The following is a 23,792-nucleotide window of genomic DNA, read 5'->3' on the forward strand; positions in this document are numbered from 1 at the left end:
AGAAAAATAAATATTTCAAACCAATCCAAATAATATTGATCTATGCCCATCAAACTGTATTGATCTGTCAGTCCTAAGCAATTAGTTCTTCCTCTATGTTTGACTTTTGTCTCGAGCTCCAAACAGTTTGCTATAAAGACATTAATCTTTCAACAGCTACATTCTGCTATCACTACTTATACTTTTTTTGGAAAAACTGATGGTTTGACTCCAGGATATCACTCCACAATAACATGAAACATGAATAGGTTGGGATCTTGAAACTTTACCTTGATGAATGGAAAAAAACAACATCCTGATATGGCTGTTTCACTATGGTTACAGAGAGCCAACCTGTGTGCTCTGAATCATTTATGGCTCACTGCATGTCCACTGAATGAAGGCCTTCTCTTACTCGCCCCACAGACTGTCAGGCGTATGGAGATTGCCAAACGTGGCGTGAAAATCATTTCACGTTGAGCTTGGAACTCTAAGAGGTGCAGTTAAAGAGATACATTGGGGACAGAGGGTCAAGGTCAGCATCTGAACGTGTATCACTGTTTTTGTTTTCACAGCTTGCCAATATGCTGATGTGTGGATTGAGATTTTTAACATGCATCACCAAGGAAGAATTGAGGATATTTATTTTAGATAAAATCTTACTCTAAAATGCAGTAACTTATGAAAATGTGTAAAAGCAGTGACCAAGACAACCACTTCTCTGCAATCAGATTATTTAGAAAAGATTCAGTTGGACCTTCAGTTCACTCTATCCTACTACACATCCCTGGTCAATATTCATGCAAAAACTGCACAATGGTCAATGATTAAAAAGGCATGAGATCACTAAATTAGAAACTGTAATCAGAAAATAAGACTACCACTGTAAAAATGGTTCTCTGACTCCATATTGTAAATCCAACACAATACTTCACAGCTGTGTGTCAAGTGATCATAGAATGATTCCTTTTTGCAACAACTAACTAAGATACAACAACTATTACCACAGCAAGGGAATGCAGTTGAGGCCAGCCTCACTACATTTCCTCCCGTTTAAGTCTGCAGGTGATCACAATGTCTGGACTCTATACTCAACAAAAATCTACTTTTGTTTTTCAGAATAAAATGCATTTAAGATGTCAGGAACTGAATCCTTAGAGACAGCCAGCTGTGTCAATCAGAGCTGTCACGCACTGCACACACAGATCTACTAGCGTTTCTATTTAGTCCAGCACAGCAGCAGGTGGAAATTGCAGTGCATGCTTGAGCAAAACTGATCTAGCTCAATCTGGCTCTCTGTCAGCTGCTGGGATTGGGCACCATGTGGGCAGAGCGAGGGTGCTGGTGTGCCTGATTGCTGTGCTAAGAACCAGTATCATCCCAATCAAAATGTATTCAATAAATAATGAATCCTCCAATCTACTGTGACCCAGAAGGCTACAGAACGCGGCATTCAGACCATATTGTCTTCACCAGTTTTCCAATATGTTGGGGGCGGGCAGGGGGATTGAATGGAAATTAATACTAATATTTCCGGGCGAAAGCAAGAGAGAGAAAAAAAATGCCTCTCGCATGTCAATGCTATCGATTTTTTCCTACCTTTCACAACCCTTGTGAATTTGCAGTGAATCATCCCCTCCTCCATCCCAGTTTGAGCCCCTGATCCAGCATTGCATTCCCCTTGCTTTGCACAAACACTGATTGAATTTACGGGTACAAAGCCCTCATGGAAGATGCATGAGAGTCTGAGCAGCATTAGAAATTCAGTGAAGGCCAAGAGACTCCAATCACCAAACTCAAACCAAACACAGGCCTGTGACAGTTCTTTACATTCCAAGTAGTTCTGACAATTGGTTCCCGATCAGTGATTTTGATTTTGGGCTTTTAAGCAGTACTATTCACAACTCAATGCTACCAAAGCAAAGTTGCTTGGATTATCAGTCATTGGCATACTTTTAAACATGAATCCTTCCTGCGATACTCTCAGATTTCAAGGCACACCCATAAATCTGACCGCCAACACACGCATTATATTGGTTTCTGTTTGGAATATGATATTACACATTTGAAAAATATAATATGCTTTTTATTGAAATGTCTTTGATAATGTGATGCATTTGCATTCCACTGGCAATGTAACGTGTCTATTTTTAGTCAACGTGTTAATTACTCTGCATACCCAGCATCTCACACTGGGCTGAAACAGATGGCTAGTCCGACAGAGCAAGCACAATTTAAAGGCATCAATTAAATGAAAAGGAGCAGGAAGCCTGAGAGAGGATGAGACTGGAGGAGAAAATCTGGTTCTTTAAAGAGTTAAAGTGCTTATTATCAGGTATGGTTTGTTTACACTGACTATTAACTGATAGGGGAAAAAAAACTGGAAAAAAATAAATACAGAAATTTAAATCGGCACATCCCCATCTCTTAAATGGCTCCAAAACCTTCTCCCTGCAAATTCCTGTATAAGTTGATGGTAAAAACTAGAACAAACTTAAAACAAGAACAATAAATACTGCTGGAGGACCATGAGCATTCTACAAAACTATACACTTTTAAATGCCATTAATAAACAGTATGACCTCATTTTAAGAATATAATAATGTCTAATATTGTTAATGAAACCATCATATCAATACATTAAGTTATTTAAAAGTATGTATCCCACTACATGGACTCTTGCCCTAGGTAGATGTGTTTATTCAATTAGGTCTCCAAAGAAGAAAAAAGTAGTTCTCAAAACAAATTAGCAGGAAGCGTGCTGGTAAAGACAATTGGTGTAACACACTAATGTGGAGCCTACTGTGCATCTACCTCATTTCCTCATATCCTTGCAGAGTCTTCAGAAGCAGTTTTTGCTGGGACAGTTAATTGCTATGACGAACAGTAAAAAAAGAAAGAAATGGCAAAAGACTAGTACCCGAGAAAAAATGTAATCAAAAACAGATGACAGCATAGGAAACAATGTCGAAACAGTGGTCCAAACACAGCTGGCAGAAAGATACTCACACTGTGGCGAATGGCTGTGGTACAGCTCCGTCGCTCAATGGGGGCAGGCTGGTGGCCCCATGTAGGATGATGGTGACGGCCTCCTTGCCAGGGCAAGACACATGCCAATCGTTGATGAGGGCACAGCGGCTGATCTCATTCTTTCCCAGGGGCTCCTCTATCACCTACCACAAAAACACTTCTTCATTACTCACCACAACAAACACCGTCCACCTTCCTGCTCAAAGCTTTTATCAGAATAATGAATTTCCATTCCATTCCATTCAATTCACAGTCCCTGGCAGTTTCACATTCTAGTCACAACCTCACAGAGTGACACTTCTTAAGGGAATAATGACTTCTTATGGTTCTCGCTCTCATATATACATTAGGTGGACTTTAATAGAAAGCTGACCATGTTTCAAATTAAGACCTGACTATTGTGATTGATGCAAAACCACAGGGAGCTTGATTTGAGATTCCCCTGCTGGGATTCCCTTCATAAGAGCCTGAAATATTGTAAGAATGCATTTCAGATTAAAGTGCGGTTAGATTATGATAAGATTATTGGAAAAGTATGAGAAATTAATGGTTTATAAAGTAAATCATAGTGATCACAAAAGCACTCCAATTTGCTTTACAATCTATAGCCAAGTTTTTTTCCTTTCATTGGACATAATGAGAAGACCTTGATAAAATGAAGCCCAATGACTCAAAACCAGCTGGTTTCTAAGCAACAAGTCATCGTACAATGCGAGCAAAATCACAAATGGGCATTTGCTGTGGTGTCTAAAAGCATCTTTTGGAAATCAATTTGCATCTGCAACCCACTCACAACCTTGAACAGCTCTGTTCAAAGCCTGGGAGAAAAGAAAGTAACTTTTCTTCTAATATAAAAGAACAGACATAATTATTTGAGGACAAAGGGAATGCATCTGTCTTCAAGTCAAGGTCCCCTCCAGAGCAGAAAATAATTAACATTCTCAACTGCAGCTGATAGGTCTCCATGTACTGAACTGGATTCTGCTCCAATAAAGGATTTTCTGCTAGCAGACTAATTTTTCATCTTATTATAAAAAGTAAGCCTCTTAGGAATGGGTGGTGTGAAGCAGACTGGGTAAAATCACATTCTTTTGCACTGTGCCAGCGAGATACAATCATCACTCCTTTCGTTATCATACAATGGCCTTAATTCAACACAATTCGACTTACTTGGTCAGAATTAATTTGTTTCGCCATTTTATTTTTAAGTGGGATTTACCCATCGCCACATTACACATTGGGTCTTCAACATTTCTTGAGTTCCCCCCTGAGCACAGTTAAAATGTACAGTAGCCACAGGAAGTGGCTCCCTATTAACTCCCCATTTACCTTGAGGCAGAGAGAGGGGAAAAAAGGGCCAGATCTTGATGTATTCCCTGTTTTTACGTTTGTACTTTTTTCAGTTTCTGATCTTGTTTTCCCACACTTTGAGCCTTCTATCCTCAAACACGATTGCTAGCAATGCAGGAATATTCCCAGAACGTGGTAGTGATAATTAAACGAGCAGATATTTAACTTGCGTAAAGGGTTTCACACTGGGTCTGCCAGAAAGAAGGTAGATTACAAATTAATCCGATTTTATACATTTCAGCTTTGTTGGTTCTGGAAATATTGTAGGTAAACTGTAGTTCATTTATAACAGTCAAGTTAATTAAGTTTGAGTGGTAAACCAGGGTAAAATTATAAAATTTTCTGTCATTTGAAGCTTCAATTAACAATTAAACTCATATGTTTACCTTTGAAGGAAGCACCCCTGATTTTGTTGTTTGCTTTGCTTTTTACATAGCATATTTGAAGGTTTTATTAATTTATAATATATAAATCTATATACTTCCAGAAAAAAGTAGCCTATACCTTATAAGGCTGTAATACAGTGGTAAGTCCTACAGTAATATGAAGTAATAGGAAAGTAAACAAAATATGTTAAATGAATGCTTGTTGGAAGTCCTTTTGTCCCTATGCGCTGCCTAAAGCCCACATCGCATACTCAAATTATGGGATGGGTAAATCAAAAAACACTCAGACTAGGGACAATCCTCATTCTCTTCTTACATCCATCAGATCCTGAGGGTTTCACTTTAATATTCTTTGCCATCTCTGGCCACACTGGAATTTCACAGGATTTCAGAGGAACAGGGCTCCAAAGAGACATCAGATGGAAATCCATTTTGATTGCTATTGGTCTGGGCTACAGTGGAGCTGGAGACCTACAGATGAAAGGGTTGATCTCCCTCTTGTCAGTCTACAGGGGCGAGCCAGGCTGCTCACACTGCCTCTCCTACTCAGACATACTGGGTTGTCTCTCATGCTGTAGTATTACAACGCAGGGCTGGTATGGCATTCTTTGCTTGGGGAGATTCAGAGAAAAAATTGCATTTCTCCGGAAAAAAATTGCACTACATACTGGAAAATAATACAATAATGATGCATATACATAGAAATAGAAGTCATATTTCATATGATTTAAAAAGTATGCGTAGGCTATGCAAATCCTATAGCAGCAAATGTATTGTCTAAGCAAAGACTTATAATAATTAGATAATCGATTAGATGGATATTTTACAAATATTTTAAAAGATTGGATTATTCTTCCAGGTATGAAGTCTATGGAAAATCTTTATGGACCTGAAATTGTGAAGATGTATAAGCAAAAAACTAAATTACTTGTGCTTCTCTTTTTGTTGTCCTTTCTCATCTGATTTACAAAGAGCATCCCAACACAACCACCTTCCTCTTGCTAAAAATGGTGGAGGAATGACCGTAATGTTCACTGTATACAACCATACTGCAGATGCAAGCAAAGGGTTAAACGTTCAGGAGCGCATTGCAGTAGATTCCTGCTAACAAACAAGCTCTGTCTGGAAGAGCAGCCCATGTTTTCTCCAGGGCTGCTAGAGTGGAGAGATCTTCACAAAGGTGGCTCGGTGTGGCTGGAGAGAGGCTTCAGTTGAACACGTGCTCTCTCGAGGGAGCAAGGTCTTGTCAATAATTCAAAGCTGCAGAAGAAATTTCAAGACAAGACAAAGAGAAACAGAAAAGGGAAGGTGGGGGGGTTGGGTGGAAAAGTAGGGAAATGCAAATGGGGGAGAGAAAAATGGAGAAGAAGAGAGAGGAAGACAAGGAGGAAGAGCAAAGTGGAAGACAGAATGTGAAAAAGAGATGGGGGAATTGTGGTGGCCCTTAGGCCTGCAGTCACGTGGTCAGGGCCACACAATTCCCAGAGCAGTACTAATGGCCTCAGCCTGTCAATCACTGTTTTTCACACAGTTTAGAGATTACACTTGCAGAAAGATGTTAACCCTCTCCTTCCTTTACTTTTGATTCTGTAGCATACCATACACTACCATGTTAAAGTGCTGTGTTTATATACCAGGAATGCAGCAAGCGTGTCTTTTGTGCCGGAGCTTGCGCTTCTGAAGTAATGGTGAAAAGACACTGAGGAGATCATAAGTGACATGTTTACTGCTCCAAAGTATATCTTTAAGGATTCCACAGATTTGAGGTTACAGTATTAGACACGATGGATGAACCTGGAGGGACTAAAATAAAGCTGAAAGGTACTACTCTGTCTAATGAAGCAATTGTAAGCTGGCAATTGATTAAAATGCTCCACTGTGCCAGAACCACAGACATAATTCTAACATGTACTAGCAATTGATTATTTAGGCTACATAATCAAAAGCAAGTGGGCAATTTGGAGATGTAGTACAGTAATTTTCTCATGATAGCCATCGAGGTGGAGTTCTGAAAGCTGTTGTCATCGACTACTGTAATAGTAATGGAAATTAATCATATGAGACAACCAAAACATATACATCTATGCATATGCAACATTCTGTTGTTCGTTTCATTTTAACTTAACTGTTGAAATGCAAGTACACAAGAATGTAGCTATCAACACTCAATAAGTGCAGGTCAGGGATGTTTGACCTTATGAATGGAAAAATTCATAATCATAAAGAGAAAAATATGGCAGAATATATTTTTTCATTACAGTTACACACTGCATTCTGGAATATTACACAGTTTTGATGATTGAATGTGAAGTTCAGATTCCAAAATCAGAATTAGGAAGTATATGATTTAATTAAAGCATTATAAAGTAATGCTTGCATTCAAAGCTTTGCATGGCCAGGTACTTTACTATCTGTCTTAACTTGTTCAGCATTACGTTCCAATTTGAGTAGTGCAATCTACTGACATTGACCTACTTATTGCACCTCCATTTCATACAGCTACTTGTGATGCTCAGTCTGATTATAGCTTTCACGCAGTATTGATGGACCTCTTTCCCAAGTGAGATGAGGGGTATCATCACCTTAACTTTGATACAAAATGAAATATTTTTGATTTATTTGTTTGACAAAGCTCAGAATTGGTCTGATCAGTAAAACCCCTGTCCATAGTAATGGTGTCAAAGGAGTCAGTGGAAATGTTGGATTAGTCATTATATAGTGAATATGGGATGTTCACTATGTTACAAATTAAGTCTAATCACCCATTTGATTGATTGGTTTATAAAAAATACTTTATAGACTCTAATCGGTAAGAAATCTTCTTGCAACCGAAAAGAGACAGAAATGCTTTAATTTGGTCCATTTAGTGGGATAACTAGGGATTTAAAAACCTTCTCACAAGAACAGGACAGGTGGGACAGGTCTCCCTGCACCTATTCCAGCACAGAGTCTACTGCCAGAGTTACAGAAGTGAGCAATAAAGGGCTACAGCAGTAATACTCACAATGCAATTACATAGGCATGGACAGGTCAGATGACTGATCCAATGCAATTTCCATCCAAACAAACTGCTATTCATGATCTCTAAAGCTTAAAAATAAAAAAGTTAATGTTCATGAAATATAGCATAAAACCGATGCTTCTGTAAATTAAATTAATTTCGTTAAGCAAATAGAGTAATAAAGGCAATTGTTTTTGCCCTGCTAATTACATAAAATATATTTTTCTCCTTAATTATTTTACAATATTATGATGCTTATAATCATGAACAAGGTTCTATCAGCTCTGAAATGGAATAAAAATGCTCAAGATACATTCAATTCTATGCCAGTCATGTCTGATTACTCTCTGGAGTTGTACTTCCACACCTGCTCTGGCAGGCCTGGTCTCGTACCAGCTGTATGGTGCAATTGCCATCTCTGTAGAATTAACACTGGAACAGAGGAGGACAGAGCTCATACACACGGCCTGCCCAACTCAACTGCAAGCCAAGCCATTACAAGGGGGACACTGGAGATGTCTGTGGCAACACTATCTTGCAAATGTAGAACTATGGGAAAAACCCCTGAAACTAGGTCATTGGGGGGAGGAGTGAGTTAGGTTTATGGAATGATTCACATTGTTGATAGGGGCATGGTGAGAGAACTAGGAGAACAACAGATAAATGAAATATGGACCATACTTTTTCTACTTTCAGGTGTGCCTGAATCAGAACACTGTGTACCTGCACTAGTATTTACTCTGGAGTTCTTTCAGTTACATACGATGTGAATTTGTCAAAAAGCAAAAGGAAAGAAAATAGAATAATAACAGAATTAAATAATATTCACAAGAACAACAAATAAGTGTTTGATGTTGTTCTCCTAAATCTTACAATTCCAGTATGTGAGTTAAAGAGAACAAGTTACAAGTGAAAGGGTTTTTAATCTCAGTAAAATAAAAATATATAAACTGATCATGTGTTGCTTCAATTGTTTAATAATGTATTTTCGCCTGTCTTTGTTCATTCAAATGGATGGTTTGCCCTTAAGGTAACTGTTCAACTTATTTTGGCTGGGTCCAACTGAAGACTTTAGTTTCTGTCCTTTCAGTCTATATAGATTACTTAGACGACACTGAAACTGGAGATAAATCTGCTTGGATGAGAACAAAACAAAATCCTATATGACAGAAGGTTGCCAAAACCTGAGATAAAAGCCTCGGCTGTTAAAAGCGGTTTGCCTGGATGTAGACAGGACCTTATTGCATGTCTCTGCTTAATCATATTTTTCAGACTGTTTGTTTGGACACGCTTTTAAAACTCAGTACCCCTGGGAATGATCAAAAAACTTCAACAGGACCCTTATCTGGAAACTTGTGATTGTTGTGCAGAGGGAAAGCACAGCTGGGACTTTTCTGCTGTGAAACTCTCTACAGCAGGCTTTAAATGCCAGAGTTTATCAGTCAGATTCAGAGCTGATACCAAAGTAAAATGCTGCTCATTTGTGGATATATTTATTTTCTAGTGTAGATATCAGTTGCAAACTAAGCCACTTTTTTGAAGAGCAATTGGACTTTTGTATATCTGCAGCTACTTATGATAGAGTACAAAGCCAAATTAAACAAATAAATACATCAGGACAAGCTCTGATTTCTCACTGAAACCTTTGAACAGCATATAAGGGATACTGAGAACAAATCTTAACTTAAAAAAAAAAAAAAAAAGATCTACATTGAAACTGAGAGCACAACATTCCCATGAACTATGTAGTATATTCATACATGTTTAAAATAATGTCCCTAACTCTATATGATTCATTCTGAAGGTTCAAGATAAAGAGGGAAGAAAACAACAGCACATGAGTAAATATAAAACGTTGCAGGGGGGACACAGGAAGAAATGCATTATTGGATATAAGCATGGATTTTTTTTTTCTTTCAACCCAAAGGCAATGTCTGGGTTACATTTTCCACAGCTCCTATGTACCAGGGAAGGTTTAATCTTTATCTTTGAAGTGTTCCTCAGACTTCAAGGTGATGTTGCTTTATACTATATTTGGGGGTCATGCGCTTACTGAAGGACAGAGAACTTGCAGGATTTCTGACGGGCACGGTCACAGCATCAGCATTGGCAGTAGGAATGAAATGACTAAAAAATAACTGATTCATACTGTGCCATTCCTCCATAATAACCTCTCATAAGGATTCCACCACATCGGGCAGTGTATAACACCTGCTTTTCACATTGTGCTGTCCTATTATTGTGTTTTTTTTATCATCACCATAACAATAAAGCAAAGCAAATAATAATAATAAAAAAAAATTTTAATTAAGTAATGCAAATTGTATGTTTAACCTTGTGGGGTTTATAATTAGCACACACAATATTTTAACTAAAGTGATCTTGATATTGATGATTGAAGGTTTATCTTCTGTTTTATGTTCTGAGCCCAACTGTCTCTTGCAAAGATTAAGAGAATCCTGATTCTGATAAACCTTCAACGAGGCCCAGGACTGGCTTGTGTGATAAATAGTGATAAATCAACAATCAGTCAGCTTTCATTTCAATCACTTCAACGCTGCAGACCTGATTATATTTCAAATTAACCTTATTTTGGAAATGGTTAGTTTTTTTCCTTTCCAGTATGCAATTAAATTCAAAATCCCATTAGAGAGGCAACGAGTGGAGTCATTAACAAGAACACTACTATACACAAAACACAACTAGAGAAAACAACTAAATTGAACATAGATTCATTTTATCTCACACAAAAGCAAGAGCTTGCTATGCTTCCATTAAAAAGCCACTTAGGCACTGAAAGGTTATAATTGCCCACACCAATATAATTAGTAATAATAAGGGCCTGTTTGTACTGACTGTACCTCTGGGGCCTGTTGATGAATTTCACCCACATCCACCACCCCACATACCCCAATCCACTCCTCTCTCTGGGACCTCGATATGTAAAAACACAATCTGTCTGGGCACTAATGAAGGCACGAGTGATGTGACCGTGGGGCTGATTTGCAAGCAAGCTGCTTTTCAGCTCCTGCTGATCCTGTGAAAGCAATTTCTTTGTGTAAGTGTGTGTGTGTGTGTGTGTGTGTGTGTGTGTGTGTGTGTGTGTGTATGTGTGTGTGTGTGTATGTCTGTGTGTGTGTGTGAACAAGTGGAGAGAGACGTGCCATGCAATCAACAACCCCTGCTACCTGAAGATTAGAGCTCCTTCCAGTTGTCGAGATGCAGCAGCTCAGCTTTCAACGGGACGTATTGAGCGGACTTTCCATAGCTGCTATAGATGTTGCCTGGTCCTGCCTCTCTTCCTCCAGGGAAATCTCTCCCTCAAAAAGCTGCCTCAGCACAGGCAACGAGTTAATTGGTATTCAGTCACATATTATGAGGTTGTGATAGAAGGTGTTGGGGTGGCGGGGGGGGGGTGCTAGGAGTGCGAGTGCGAGACATCAGGATTTTAATTTATTTTTGTGCTCTGGGTGTCTATTTCAAAGCAGTGGCTCAGCATACCTCGAACTGAAATTTGAACATGTTGATTGCTATGGCAGTATGGATAGGACATATCACTATAACAATAACAATAATGCAAGATGTGAAATATACAATGGCATGTTTCGATACCCATCTTTTTCAGTCTCTCTCATTTCACACAAATATTCCATAGTAATTGAGTGAAATAAGTCTAGATTATGTTCTGAAATTCATTACAAACACTATATTTCAGAGTTAGATGACAGACTACATATACAGCAAATACTTTTTTGTCCTAACAGAAACACCAAATCGCGTCTTTGCAGCCACCGAAGTAGTATTTCACCGTGTCAGCATGTCTGGACTTGATCGCTGACCTGGTTTAATCAGCTTTATTATAGACCATGGCCTGCAATAACCTTGCCCTTATCATTTCTTTGTGAGTGAGAAGTGAAATGAACTGACTGGGCACAGCCAGGCTACAGTAATTGGAACACAGAAACATAACAGAAAATTCACAAGATGGAGACTCAAAATAGACACATTGCACCAACTCAACAGGACACACTGCCGGAAGAACTTCAGTACACTTTTTCTTTCTGCTCTTACTTACTAATTATAGCAAAGATGGGGATGCTGGGAGCATTTAAAGACAACAAAAAGTTGTTCCATGGGTTATTGAAGTGAAATTTAGCAGGCTCCGTGTGCTGTGGTCACATCTATAATAATGTGCTCCTCCTCATTTGTTTTGTACACCAGAGGAACACAGACAGAGCACTTCAGCCGCTGTGAAGCAGCATTGTGTCTCAGTGCATCTAAATTCTGACTGACCCTTAATGTTCTCTGATAGACAGCTTAATAATCTAGGATGCCATTATAAGGAAAGCATAAAATACCACATAAAATGACCTTGTCTGAACTGTCAGTGCCTTGTATAGTCCTAGGCGAGATGGCTAAGTTTAGAACTGCTTTTCTTCACATTAAATTGATACAAAATGTATCAAGTGGCTCAGTTTCAGTTGAAGTACTCTGAAGCAGGTTGTATTGGGCACAGGTATACAGTTGTATTATCAGCACAGAAAGATTACACTACCTATCCCTTCCGCCTCATCAGCATTACAAATAGCAGATACCGAAAGGATTTAAGCACAGTCTCCAGATTAAACAGAACAGTTACGTCTGCTCAGCTCTCTCAGTGAGAAACCTGCCTTTATAAACTGATTAAATAAACACTTTACTTAACCAAAAAAAAAGTGTAAAAAACATTGGCCTGTATCTAGATCAAATGTCCAATATATAAAAAAACTCAAATTAACCTAATGCTAATAAGATTTATTTGTCCTTGCTGTCATCTGTAACAACTCTATTCCACTATAGAATGTTTGGCATTTCCATTCTCTCATCCTTAAAACCTTTTCTTATGCACTTATGCAACAAATTTTGAACTTGTAAAGTTCAAATGTAATGTTTTAATCTGTAATTCTAGACTGTATTGCACTTTTATAATGCTCTTATGTTTTGTAAGTCACCCTGCATAAGGTCTGCTAAGAAATTAATAATAATAATAATAATAATACGCAGCTACCGAGTGCACTTTTAACAGCTATATGTTAGATTCAACTGGAACAACTACACTTAAAACAGCTGAACCATCTGGGGCAAATTCAAGCTGTGGCAGATGGACGATAAAATATAAGTCCATAAACCGTTACCGACAGCTCCATCACTTGTTTAGTTACAATTGTTTTCACCTCGGTAGTACGTAAAGACTAGTTCATAGTCTCTGAAATTAGAGAATGGACAAAAACACAAAAGCAGAGAGAGACAATACTTCTGGTTTCAGCTCATGTCTCTTGTCATCTCATCATCTCATCCAACTGGATTTATTTTCCCTATGTAGCATTTACTTCTATTTATTTTCTTGTGCGGTTTTTGTGCCATCCTCCTAGTCAAGATGTCCCTTCGGCCAGCAGCAGTCTCCACCCACAACCCCTCCCCCCCTTCCCAGATCAATTGCTGCACTGTGCACCCCTCCCTGCCCTCTTGATGAAACATTGATTCTACCTTCTCCAGCAGCGAGAAGGCCAAGGTCCTATGATCTCAGTGCAGGCTGACCTTTGAACCCACTTTCATTAGGAGTTTGCTGTCTATCGACTGGGTTGCTAAGTGAGGCTCATTGCTACCCAGCAGACACCCTGCTTTAGACAACACCCTCTACCTCTGTTTAGTCTTTCTATCAGTGTAGCATGTGTGGTCAGTCCTGACACTGATCAAAGCACATTCTCAAGCACACCTCTGAGCAGTTGATCCCCAAATGAGTGATCAACCCACTATGCCAAAAGACTGCTCCCTTCTCCCTGGGTGCTGGGATTTGAATGATCTGCAAAGTCTACGGGAGTGGTGTCACCGTGACAATAAGCCCTGTTATACCAGCATGCAATTCACATCAATATGAAAACTTTACTGACAATCCATTGTAACATACAGGAATTCAGTGCTTGGAAATTTTAAGACATTTTAAATATTTCACTCGCTAGGCAGGTGTTTAAAGAAAATATGAACGGGTGCTATTTTGGTGCATCTGACACACCCAAACAGAGTCGACAGGAAAGACCTTGTGATTAATAGTAGCAAAAGCCTCATCAACATCTCCTGCAGCAGCCTAAGCAACACTGACACCACTGTTGACATGTCAATCTCTGTCTGAAGGCTCTGATAATGGAGCAGCAGAAGCCAGTGGCAGGGGAAGAGAGCAGTGAGGCAGTCTAGGAAAGGTAAGTGGAGGTATCACTGGGGAATACTTATCCACAATGTGTAATCTGGCCTTTGACCATGTAGGAAACTACAAGCAGTTAGGGGTTGTTCCATTTTATCAGCAATGTTCCAGTGATGTCTGTTCATGATAAAACCACAGAAAACTCAAGCTGCTTTTAATAATGTAACTCAAGGAGAGTTTGAAACAGTGTACCACAAACTAAAAAACATTCAGCAAATCATGACTTTTACTTGAACATTATTATTTTTAAATGAATGGTTTTGTGAAGACAGTATTAATGATTCTGTCATTTTATCACTTTAATCACATCTCTTTACTATGTAAATATTATGTGTGGAAAAATAAGACGGTTCATAAGTTTATATTGAGGCATATGATCGATCACATAGGAAGAGTTTCATGTGAATGCTTTATTACAAATCAAACGCTTTAACCAATAGACCCAAAAGCACAAAATACAGTCTGGGATAGAACAAATACATTTAAATAAGAGATAAGCTCCTTTGCAGCCGATAAAATAACTCAGACATAAAAGCAGACCTAATCATCATTTCATTTTCTGACAGATTATGCATTTATGCATGAGGATAAGACTGAGACATGGCTCAGCCATGGAATCATTGCGCCCTTGAGAAAAATGACTATTTCATTATCGTGAAACAAAATGGACAGTTGAACCATATTTGGATACAAATCAAAAACTTTGCACATTGTCTCAACTATAAATATACATTTCTGTTTGGTTTGTTAGTGCTGGACATGCTGCAGTAACATTGTCCATATTTACAGACAAGTCGCCCGGCACATTGAACTGTGTGGTAGTACACCTTTTGGGACATTGCCTAAAGCAGCGGTTCTCAAACTGGGGTCTGCGAGAGAGTTGTAGAGGGTCCGTGGCAAAATTCCCCCGGCTCTCGCAACTTTTTACTGTCCCTCCCCGTTCTCAAAAATGTTTACCATCTCCCAAACCCAAAACTCCCCCCAAGCCCGGGTTCACAAGTTTTTACAGTCTAACACCCACCCCCGCTCTCACAACGTTTTATCATCAACCCCCCACCCCCCACCTCTCACAATTTTTTACCATCAATACCACCCCCGCCGCCCGCTCTCACAAAATTTTACTGTCAATGCCCCCCCCAGCTCTCGCAAGTTTTTACCGTCAGCTCCCCCCGTCATCCTATGGTAGGTGGGGGTCCTCAGCCAAAATCTCAGCGGCAAAGGGGTCCCTGGGTCTAAAAGTTTGAAAACCACTGGCCTACAGTATGGCTTGAGTAACAATAATACATATACTAAAGTAAGAGATAATGTGTTGTATTATTTCCAGAACTTTCAGAAGTAAATCATGCAAGTCCACTTTGATGTCCTGAAACACTGACTATTCTATAGATTCAGGCTTGTTCCAAAAGATTTCAAGAATAGTATGGGCCTGCCAATTCAGATGAGCAACTCTTCAGCAAGGGGCATTTTCCACCTATACTTGGTTTTCCTTTTCATTCAATTTTTTCCACCAGTAACTCCTAGTGACTTCTCTATCCTGTGAGTTTCCAATATCTGCACAGTAAAGCCAAGATTTAAATTCACATTCAAACCCAGAAATTCCACAAACACTTATACACACACAAAACTGATGAACGAGATATTTAGCATAGAAAACTTTTCTCTTTGAGCCTTTCAGCAATCTAATCCTCTGACTTTCATCCTATGAGCCTTGGTCTGCTACCACCAGGGTCTCTAACCTTGCAAAGTGATCAGGCAGCAGCAGACAGAGACTTAGTAGAAAGCAAAAGGGCTGTGATTGCGACAGTTCAATTACACTGCCATGTTTGTTGGCTTATGCAGAATGTGTGGAGGTGCATATATTAGTAGTTAAAGGAAGGCTGTGTGGTTGTGTGTGCACGGAGGGTGGATGACAGATAGGAATAAGAAATCCCCTTGAAAGTGAACAAACACTCTTTAAGGTGATTGATTTTATGCATCTAACCACAACATTATCATATAGTTTGGTGGTGGGGGGCGGCTAAAAGGGCCTGGCAGTAACTGCCACAGACAAAAGTCTGAAAGTCAGAGGAATATATATATATAAGGCCTCTAATGAAAATCAATCCAGATTTAATCCTTAAAAAGATCTGATTAAAACTGTGGCCATCTGGAACAGGAACAGAGAACAATTGGTTTAAATTTCTTCTTTAGTCAATGAGGATGTATAATAATAAATACTAAGATGCCTGAGGCTAGATGGGATTTAGATCATTTCAACAGAGGCAAATATTTTTAAGTTTTAAGAGAGCCTTCCATTCTACAATTATTATGGTGAAAGTCAATCTAATAATACCTAAGAGCTGTATGAGCCAGTGTGCTGTCACTAACAGACATGAAGACTTTGCTGCCAGGCTTTTCACAGCATGAGCTTGACTGAAGGATGGGGGGGACAATTACACTGTGCTGTATTCCTGGGAGCTGACAGCTTTCACAGGCACCCAGCAGGCGTGCACACTCCTGTTTTCTGTCTTATTACAGATTCCGTATTGTCCTCTGATTTCACTCCATCTTCACAGAGAAACTGCCCCTGAAGGAGCTCTATGCAGCGTTCAAAAGCAGCAGTGGCCTTTATCGTGGCAACCCTTCTCAAAATTCTCTACAGAGAAACAAATGTCAGTCATTACACGTTGGCAGTAACATGTCTTGCCTATTGCAAGATTACAATAGTGAATTAATCTCTGCCCCATTCAATCTTCTCATTGAGATGACACTTTTAGGGCTGAGATGGCATTTATGACTCGCTCAAAAAAGCACTGGAGGTTGACTACCGAGTCCAGCAAACACACAATTTGAAAGGGCAAAATCCCATTAGTGATCACGTACACAAACTCGCTGCCTTTTGCGCCTGCATAGCTTAAGGCATTTTGTCTCAGTTCAATTCATTCTCCTAATCTAAAACCAATATGGCCGAAACACTTACATGAAGTCTGTACGAAAAACTGCCATTTTCGAATGACTTGGCTGTGCTTGAGAAACAGTGCTTTCTTCATCGTGGGAATATTACCCTGTAGATCTATGCTGGGAGACAGCAACTGGGAGTCAGAGATGAAAGGCCACACAGATATTTGTACCATTCTCTCCCCTCCTAACCGAAGGCTGACCACTCTAATGCCTGTAATGCCTGTAGACACTAGGAGATCCATCTCCATCCTGTCCATCTCCACAGTCAGCACAGAAGGTCTCTCTCAAACAGTCTTCAATTTTTAATACTCCATCCATCTCACTGATAAAGAAAAACAAATAGGCATTTTGACTGGGCTGGTGATAAGTACAATAGTTTGTGCTTGGGTACTGTAGGAGTGGAGTAAAGAGTAGTTTTGGCAGGTCAAGACTGGGAGCTGATAGACCACAGGATCTCGTGTGACCTGGAAAAGTGGAATCTTCTTTGGAGTTACATACCAACTTCCCATTATTATATTTCTTAGACTTACAATTTTGAGAAAATATCACATTATTTTTACATACAAATACCCATTGATACAGCTGGGATTTTATTGAAGCAATCTAGGTAAAATACCTTGCTCTAGGGTACAGCAGCAGTGTCCCCCACCTGGGATTGAACCCATAATCCTCGCTCCAGAGTCCAAAATGCCTAACCGTTACTCCACACTGCCCCCTAAAACCTCTATGTAATCCTAATTTTGTGCAGTGCAGTTCTTGAAAACAGACCATGAACAGTCTGAACTTTCTCAGAACCCAAAACTATTCAGCCACATCCAATAAATATAGTCCATATAACCTCAAAGAGTCACAACTGATTGAAATATATATCCTAACAATTTTAACAGGTAAGCGTGATGTGTTTACTGTAAAATGATCTGCTTCAATAAAATCTGTGGGTCATGCTTTCCAATGGTGCTGAAAATAACAACTGAAAAGCCAAGACAAGAACTACTGCACAAGAAGAATGGGAGAAAGCCATAGAGTGCAGTGTTGCCCATTTAAAAATAGTCCTGTTTATGCATGCAGTGCAATACACCTTTAGCACAGTGTTTGTCTGTGTATAACTGATAATTCAATTACCTTGGATGTTGATCTTATCTCTCAGATTGGACATTATTCGTTTGTATAATACTAGAAGCACACAAAGGAAGGTTTATGGCTCTGGGGTTGAAATCCTTTAAAGATAAGACTGCAGTTTTTCTACAAAGCAATAAGCGTTCTCCGCTTTCCTCAACCGAGAGGTAATAACCCTCGCAATAAAGCAGCAATGCCAGGAAATCTGATTACGCCTGTCCCTGATGATGGCAACTTGGTCCACAATACTCTGCAAAATCAATCACTGTAACGTTATGGGCCCGGACAGTGACTCCAGCCCGACAGAGGAGACTGTGTTAAGAGAATTCTAAGGAGATTTCATATCACAATTATCTTTAATTTTATAATTCAATCTACTGCAGGCCGGCCTCGCAAGCGTAGGTTGAAATGTCCAGTCAAACACCTTCAATGTTGAGTAGTATCAAATGATTATTCCATTTATTGCTGTGATATGAAATCCAGTGAGAGTGAGATATATTAAATCGTTGTTATTATTGGTACTACTCTCAAAGTAATATGTTTTAACTTATTTATTGTTAGTAAACTTTATTTCCTGCTGTCACAGAAGAAAATGCATAGAAAATACTTCCCCCAGTGGGGCACCTGGCAGAACCATCATATCACTGATGTTCTTGGTTCTCTGTGACTCTGGTATGTAGCTGGTTTGTCACAACTTCTTCAAGGGTCCAATCCTAACTGGGAACTAGTGGGGAATGCCATCTTGCCATTCACACTGCACCACTATCCACTATATATATTTTTGCATAACAAGTCTAAAAAAGTAATTTGCCAAATAATTGCTCTGCACCTATATATCTTGAAGGATTCCTTGTGAAAATATTACAACTGAACACCTGTGCCTACCTAGCAACACTGAGGTACTTTTATATAATGCATCAATATATTTATATACATCGAAGCAGTGGAAACATCTTGGAGAGGCCTACATTTAGTAGTGGTACGATATACAATGATGATGAAGATGATGAGTATATATATATATTGAAGAACCCAGTCTTGATGCACAGATGATAACATGCATTTATTTAACATGCCAGGCCTGGAAGGCCCCAACTTGGGAGCTCTCCAACAGAGACTCTTTGAACAACAGAAGTGGACAGCTTTTATAAAATGCATTACATGTGGGTCTGTGGGCAGGGACAGTCACAGATTTCCCAAAGTGTTGTCTTGAGATCAGGTTTCTGAATGTTTGTGGCTGACTTCCTGAGGAGGGGTGTCATCATGGAAGCAGGTGTTTTCCTGTTGTGGCATACAAACTGCCCAATCTCACATTTTAACAATGGACAATGAGGTAATCAATCACTATAATGTAACATCTTCAGCCTTGAGAGAAGAACAGGAAACCCCAAACAAACACTAAGCATCTCCATGGTAGTCACCTTCTTCCATTGCTTCGTGGTCCAGTCCATACTCACGTGCCGATTGTAGGCGCTTTCGGCTGGTCTGTGGCTACACAGCCCCATACGCAACAAACTGCAATGCACTTTGTGTTCTGACACCTTTCTATCAGAACCAGCATTAACTTTTTCAGCAATTTGAGCTACAGTAGCTCGTCTGTTGGATCGGACCACACGGGCCAGCCTTCGCTCCCCACGTGCATCAGTGAGCCTTGGCCGCCCATTACCCTGTCACTGGTTCACCGCTTTTCCTTCCTTGGACCACTTTTGATAGGTACTGACCACTGCAGACCGGGAACATCCCACAAGAGCTGCAGTTTTGGAGATGCTCTGACCAGTCGTCTAGCCATCACAATTTGGCCCTTGTCAAAGTCGCTCAGATCCTTACGCTTGCCCATTTTTCCTGCTTCTAACACATCAATTTTGAGGACAAAATGTTCACTTGCTGCCAAATATATCCCACCCACTGACAGGTGCCATGATAACGAGATTATTAGTGTTATTCACTTGACCCGTCAGTGGTCATAATGTTATGGCTAATCGTTGTGTATATATATATATATATATATATATACACTCACCTAAAGGATTATTAGGAACACCTGTTCAATTTCTCATTAATGCAATTATCTAACCAACCAATCACATGGCAGTTGCTTCAATGCATTTAGGGGTGTGGTCTTGGTCAAGACAATCTCCTGAAATCCAAACTGAATGTCTGAATGGGAAAGAAAGGTGATTTAAGCAATTTTGAGCGTGGCATGGTTGTTGGTGCCAGACGGGCCGGTCTGAGTATTTCACAATCTGCTCAGTTACTGGGATTTTCACGCACAACCATTTCTAGGGTTTACAAAGAATGGTGTGAAAAGGGAAAAACATCCAGTATGCGGCAGTCCTGTGGGCGAAAATGCCTTGTTGATGCTAGAGGTCAGAGGAGAATGGGCCGACTGATTCAAGCTGATAGAAGAGCAACTTTGACTGAAATAACCACTCGTTACAACCGAGGTATGCAGCAAAGCATTTGTGAAGCCACAACACGTACAACCTTGAGGCGGATGGGCTACAATAGCAGAAGACCCCACCGGGTACCACTCATCTCCACTACAAATAGGAAAAAGAGGCTACAATTTGCACAAGCTCACCAAAATTGGACAGTTGAAGACTGGAAAAATGTTGCCTGGTCTGATGAGTCTCGATTTCTGTTGAGACATTCAGATGGTAGAGTCAGAATTTGGCGTAAACAGAATGAGAACATGGATCCATCATGCCTTGTTACCACTGTGCAGGCTGGTGGTGGTGGTGTAATGGTGTGGGGGATGTTTTCTTGGCACACTTTAGGCCCCTTAGTGCCAACTGGGCATCGTTTAAATGCCACGGCCTACCTGAGCATTGTTTCTGACCATGTCCATCCCTTTATGACCACCATGTACCCATCCTCTGATGGCTACTTCCAGCAGGATAATGCACCATGTCACAAAGGTCGAATCATTTCAAATTGGTTTCTTGAACATGACAATGAGTTCACTGTACTAAACTGGCCCCCACAGTCACCAGATCTCAACCCAATAGAGCATCTTTGGGATGTGGTGGAACGGGAGCTTCGTGCCCTGGATGTGCATCCCACAAATCTCCATCAACTGCAAGATGCTATTAAGAGAAAGTTCCCGGCAGCTGCCTACTGCCTGTATTCAAGGAAATCTCTTAATTCTCAAGCGTTCTCATACCTACAGAAATGTCTGAACCCAACAGATTCTGAACACACAGTGAATGATCTCTATAGGCTTTGCAGCCTCAGACAAAAAAATATATTATTCATAAGAGAAATCTGCACAAAAAAAAAGAAAAGGGTGATGCCCTTCCCCAGTTCTCTATGTTGTTCACAGTTTACAGGATGACAGAATGAAGACTGCCAACTCCCAAAATAACCACCTTCAATCCGGAAAAGGAGATGTGAACTTATGAACTTGTGAAGTCTCAATTAAATACTAAGGAAGGACAGTCTGTCAAAGGGCACCACAACAATGGGCCAGTGAAGTCACCAAAGGTCATAGATTGGAACATCAGTCCTCTTTACACACGTGAACTGTATTCAAAACACTTGTTTTTCATGTATATTGGGAAGGAATACAATCACTAATCATTGTTCTAAAGCAATCATTCCCCCTTACAGAGATGGACATTTAGCACACTGTGCCACAGATGTACAGGGATGTTTGAGAAGTAAAGCAAATTCTGCTCAATTTGTGCTCTACCAGTAAGCCTTCCCCATATCTTCCTATAAGTCCATAGAAGAAAATTCCCAGAGGAGATTTCCCTTTTTACTAAAGCAAATAAACCGATAGGCTTCTGGTTTTGTTGACAAATAAAACATTATGAAAAAAACATTGAAATTAATGGATTTAATTCTAGTACACAATTCACTAACCAGACCATTAAATGAAACGCAGACAACATGTTGGCTTGGCAGTTTTTCTAAAATGTCTCTTCAGACCAAAGCAAAGCTTTAAATTATTAAAAAGGCCCAAATTCGATTCAAAGACAATTTTTCTTGCATATGAAAAGACAAATCCAAATCCCCTGGATCTCCTTATTAATTTTTAAAACTGTGTCCTTCAGGGACATACTTACTAATCCCTCATTTTAATAGCAATTATATTAGTCAGCCATGCTGGGTATAAATTTCATACGTAATTAAAAACAGAGTAAAAAATGAAAATGCTTTGGCTAAGCCTGTGGCTTTTGTACTGGGAGGAAAAAAAAATGTGGTCATGTGCTTTGGATTTATTTTAATTTTCTTGGTTTTTATTTTAAACTTCAATAAAAAAATATATATATAATTTATATATGTAATCAAAGATGAAAGCCATGGTCTTTAGCTGTAATATGGTTTTAAATGTATTATTAGCTTTGTGGAAAATGCCAGGCTAATTATTTTTTCCATGGGGAAGAAACTAGATCTTTAACAATGGACATTTTTTTGCGATGTGTTAATTAATGTACTACTTCTTATTTGTACAGTTATAAAATACCTTTACATGGGCTTTAAAGGATGCAAAGAATAGTAATTTCCACTAAAACAAACTAACAAAAATGTATTTTTTTGTATTATAATAATCACTTGTTTTCACGCTTTCAAACAGAATTCAGCTCGGGCTAGACAAACAATCCAGATCCAATATAAGAACAAATGAGCCACACAGAACAAGAAAAACTAAACAAAATCAACAAATAAAACCCAAAACATATCTATATATATTATAAGTGAACTATATAATGTCAAATGTAAACATGAGGTACATTAAAGGCAGATTTAAAGCTGAGACAGTGACAGTGCTGACTACAAAGGAAGTCACAGCATCTGAGATGTTAATAAGGCTGAGGAGCTTGGAGAGCAAGTGGCTCCAGCGCAGGGTCTCTCAGTCCTCCCTTGGTGAAACAAATGAGGCTGTGATTTGATAAAGCTCCCTGATCCCTGGTTTACCAGAGCTTGTGACAGCCAGGGCCTTGTGGTGGCAATGCTGTATTTACACCTCACTCAGTGCTCATTATTAAGGGGCACACACACAGGCCCGCAACCTGTCACAATATTGAGGGTTTTGGCAGGGCCTCATTTATCACCGGCTTGTAAAATATTCCCCTGCTGGCCTACTGCACACAATTAGTCAGCAGAGGCGTGCCTGGGGGAAAAGGCTCCCACAAACTGTTGTAAATTCACTGCTTTAATTGCAGCACTAATTTATTAGAGTATTATTTTACTGTGACCATGTTGTCATTCTTCCAGTGTAGTCTATCACTGTAGTGCACTACAGTTTTCACCGCTCTCCACATTACTGTTTGTGAACAATGCTGAAAGACATCTGTATTAACCATTGGGCAGTAATGCAGCTGCCAAGGTCAACCTGACCCTAAAGATGAACACTACTGATATTGTAATTGCAACACGACTGATTCAAGGACATTGATAATAAAAGTCAAAGGAAAAACATATAGGTACATTGTAGGAAGAATCTGCAAGTTAACCTTTCTAGCAAAATAGAAAAATCACAAAAGACATGAATCTCTCAATGGCCTTTTCATCTGTTTTTGCAATCAATGCCTTTCCTTCCCTTTGAATCAGGCAATTGAGACATCTGTTCTAAGGATTCAAAGGCCTGCAACTTCCAGGCTGATCATATTGTACATAAACCTGCAGCTCATAGTATTTGTTAAAAAAATAACAGTTACACAATAATATACTCAATAAAAAGAACAATAAACTTTGGTCCTTTATGTTGCAATACAAATTACATTTAATTCTTTGCTGTACACATAAA

At 39.4% G+C, this 23,792-nt stretch overlaps 1 protein-coding gene across 1 annotated transcript in view; it reads right to left on the reverse strand.

Annotated features, from left to right (window-relative positions):
* The window catches only part of ccdc33 (coiled-coil domain containing 33), a 94,870-nt gene that overhangs the window by 65,086 nt on the left and 5,992 nt on the right, over positions 1 to 23,792 (reverse strand). Inside the window, exon 4 of the mRNA XM_066701770.1 lies at positions 2,989 to 3,152. Within this exon, the coding sequence (XP_066557867.1) occupies positions 2,989 to 3,152 (164 nt within the window). The remainder of the gene's footprint in view (positions 1 to 2,988; positions 3,153 to 23,792) is intronic.

The sequence above is a fragment of the Amia ocellicauda genome, chromosome 4 (assembly GCF_036373705.1).
Source record: "Amia ocellicauda isolate fAmiCal2 chromosome 4, fAmiCal2.hap1, whole genome shotgun sequence".
NCBI classification, from domain to species: Eukaryota; Metazoa; Chordata; class Actinopteri; order Amiiformes; family Amiidae; genus Amia; species Amia ocellicauda.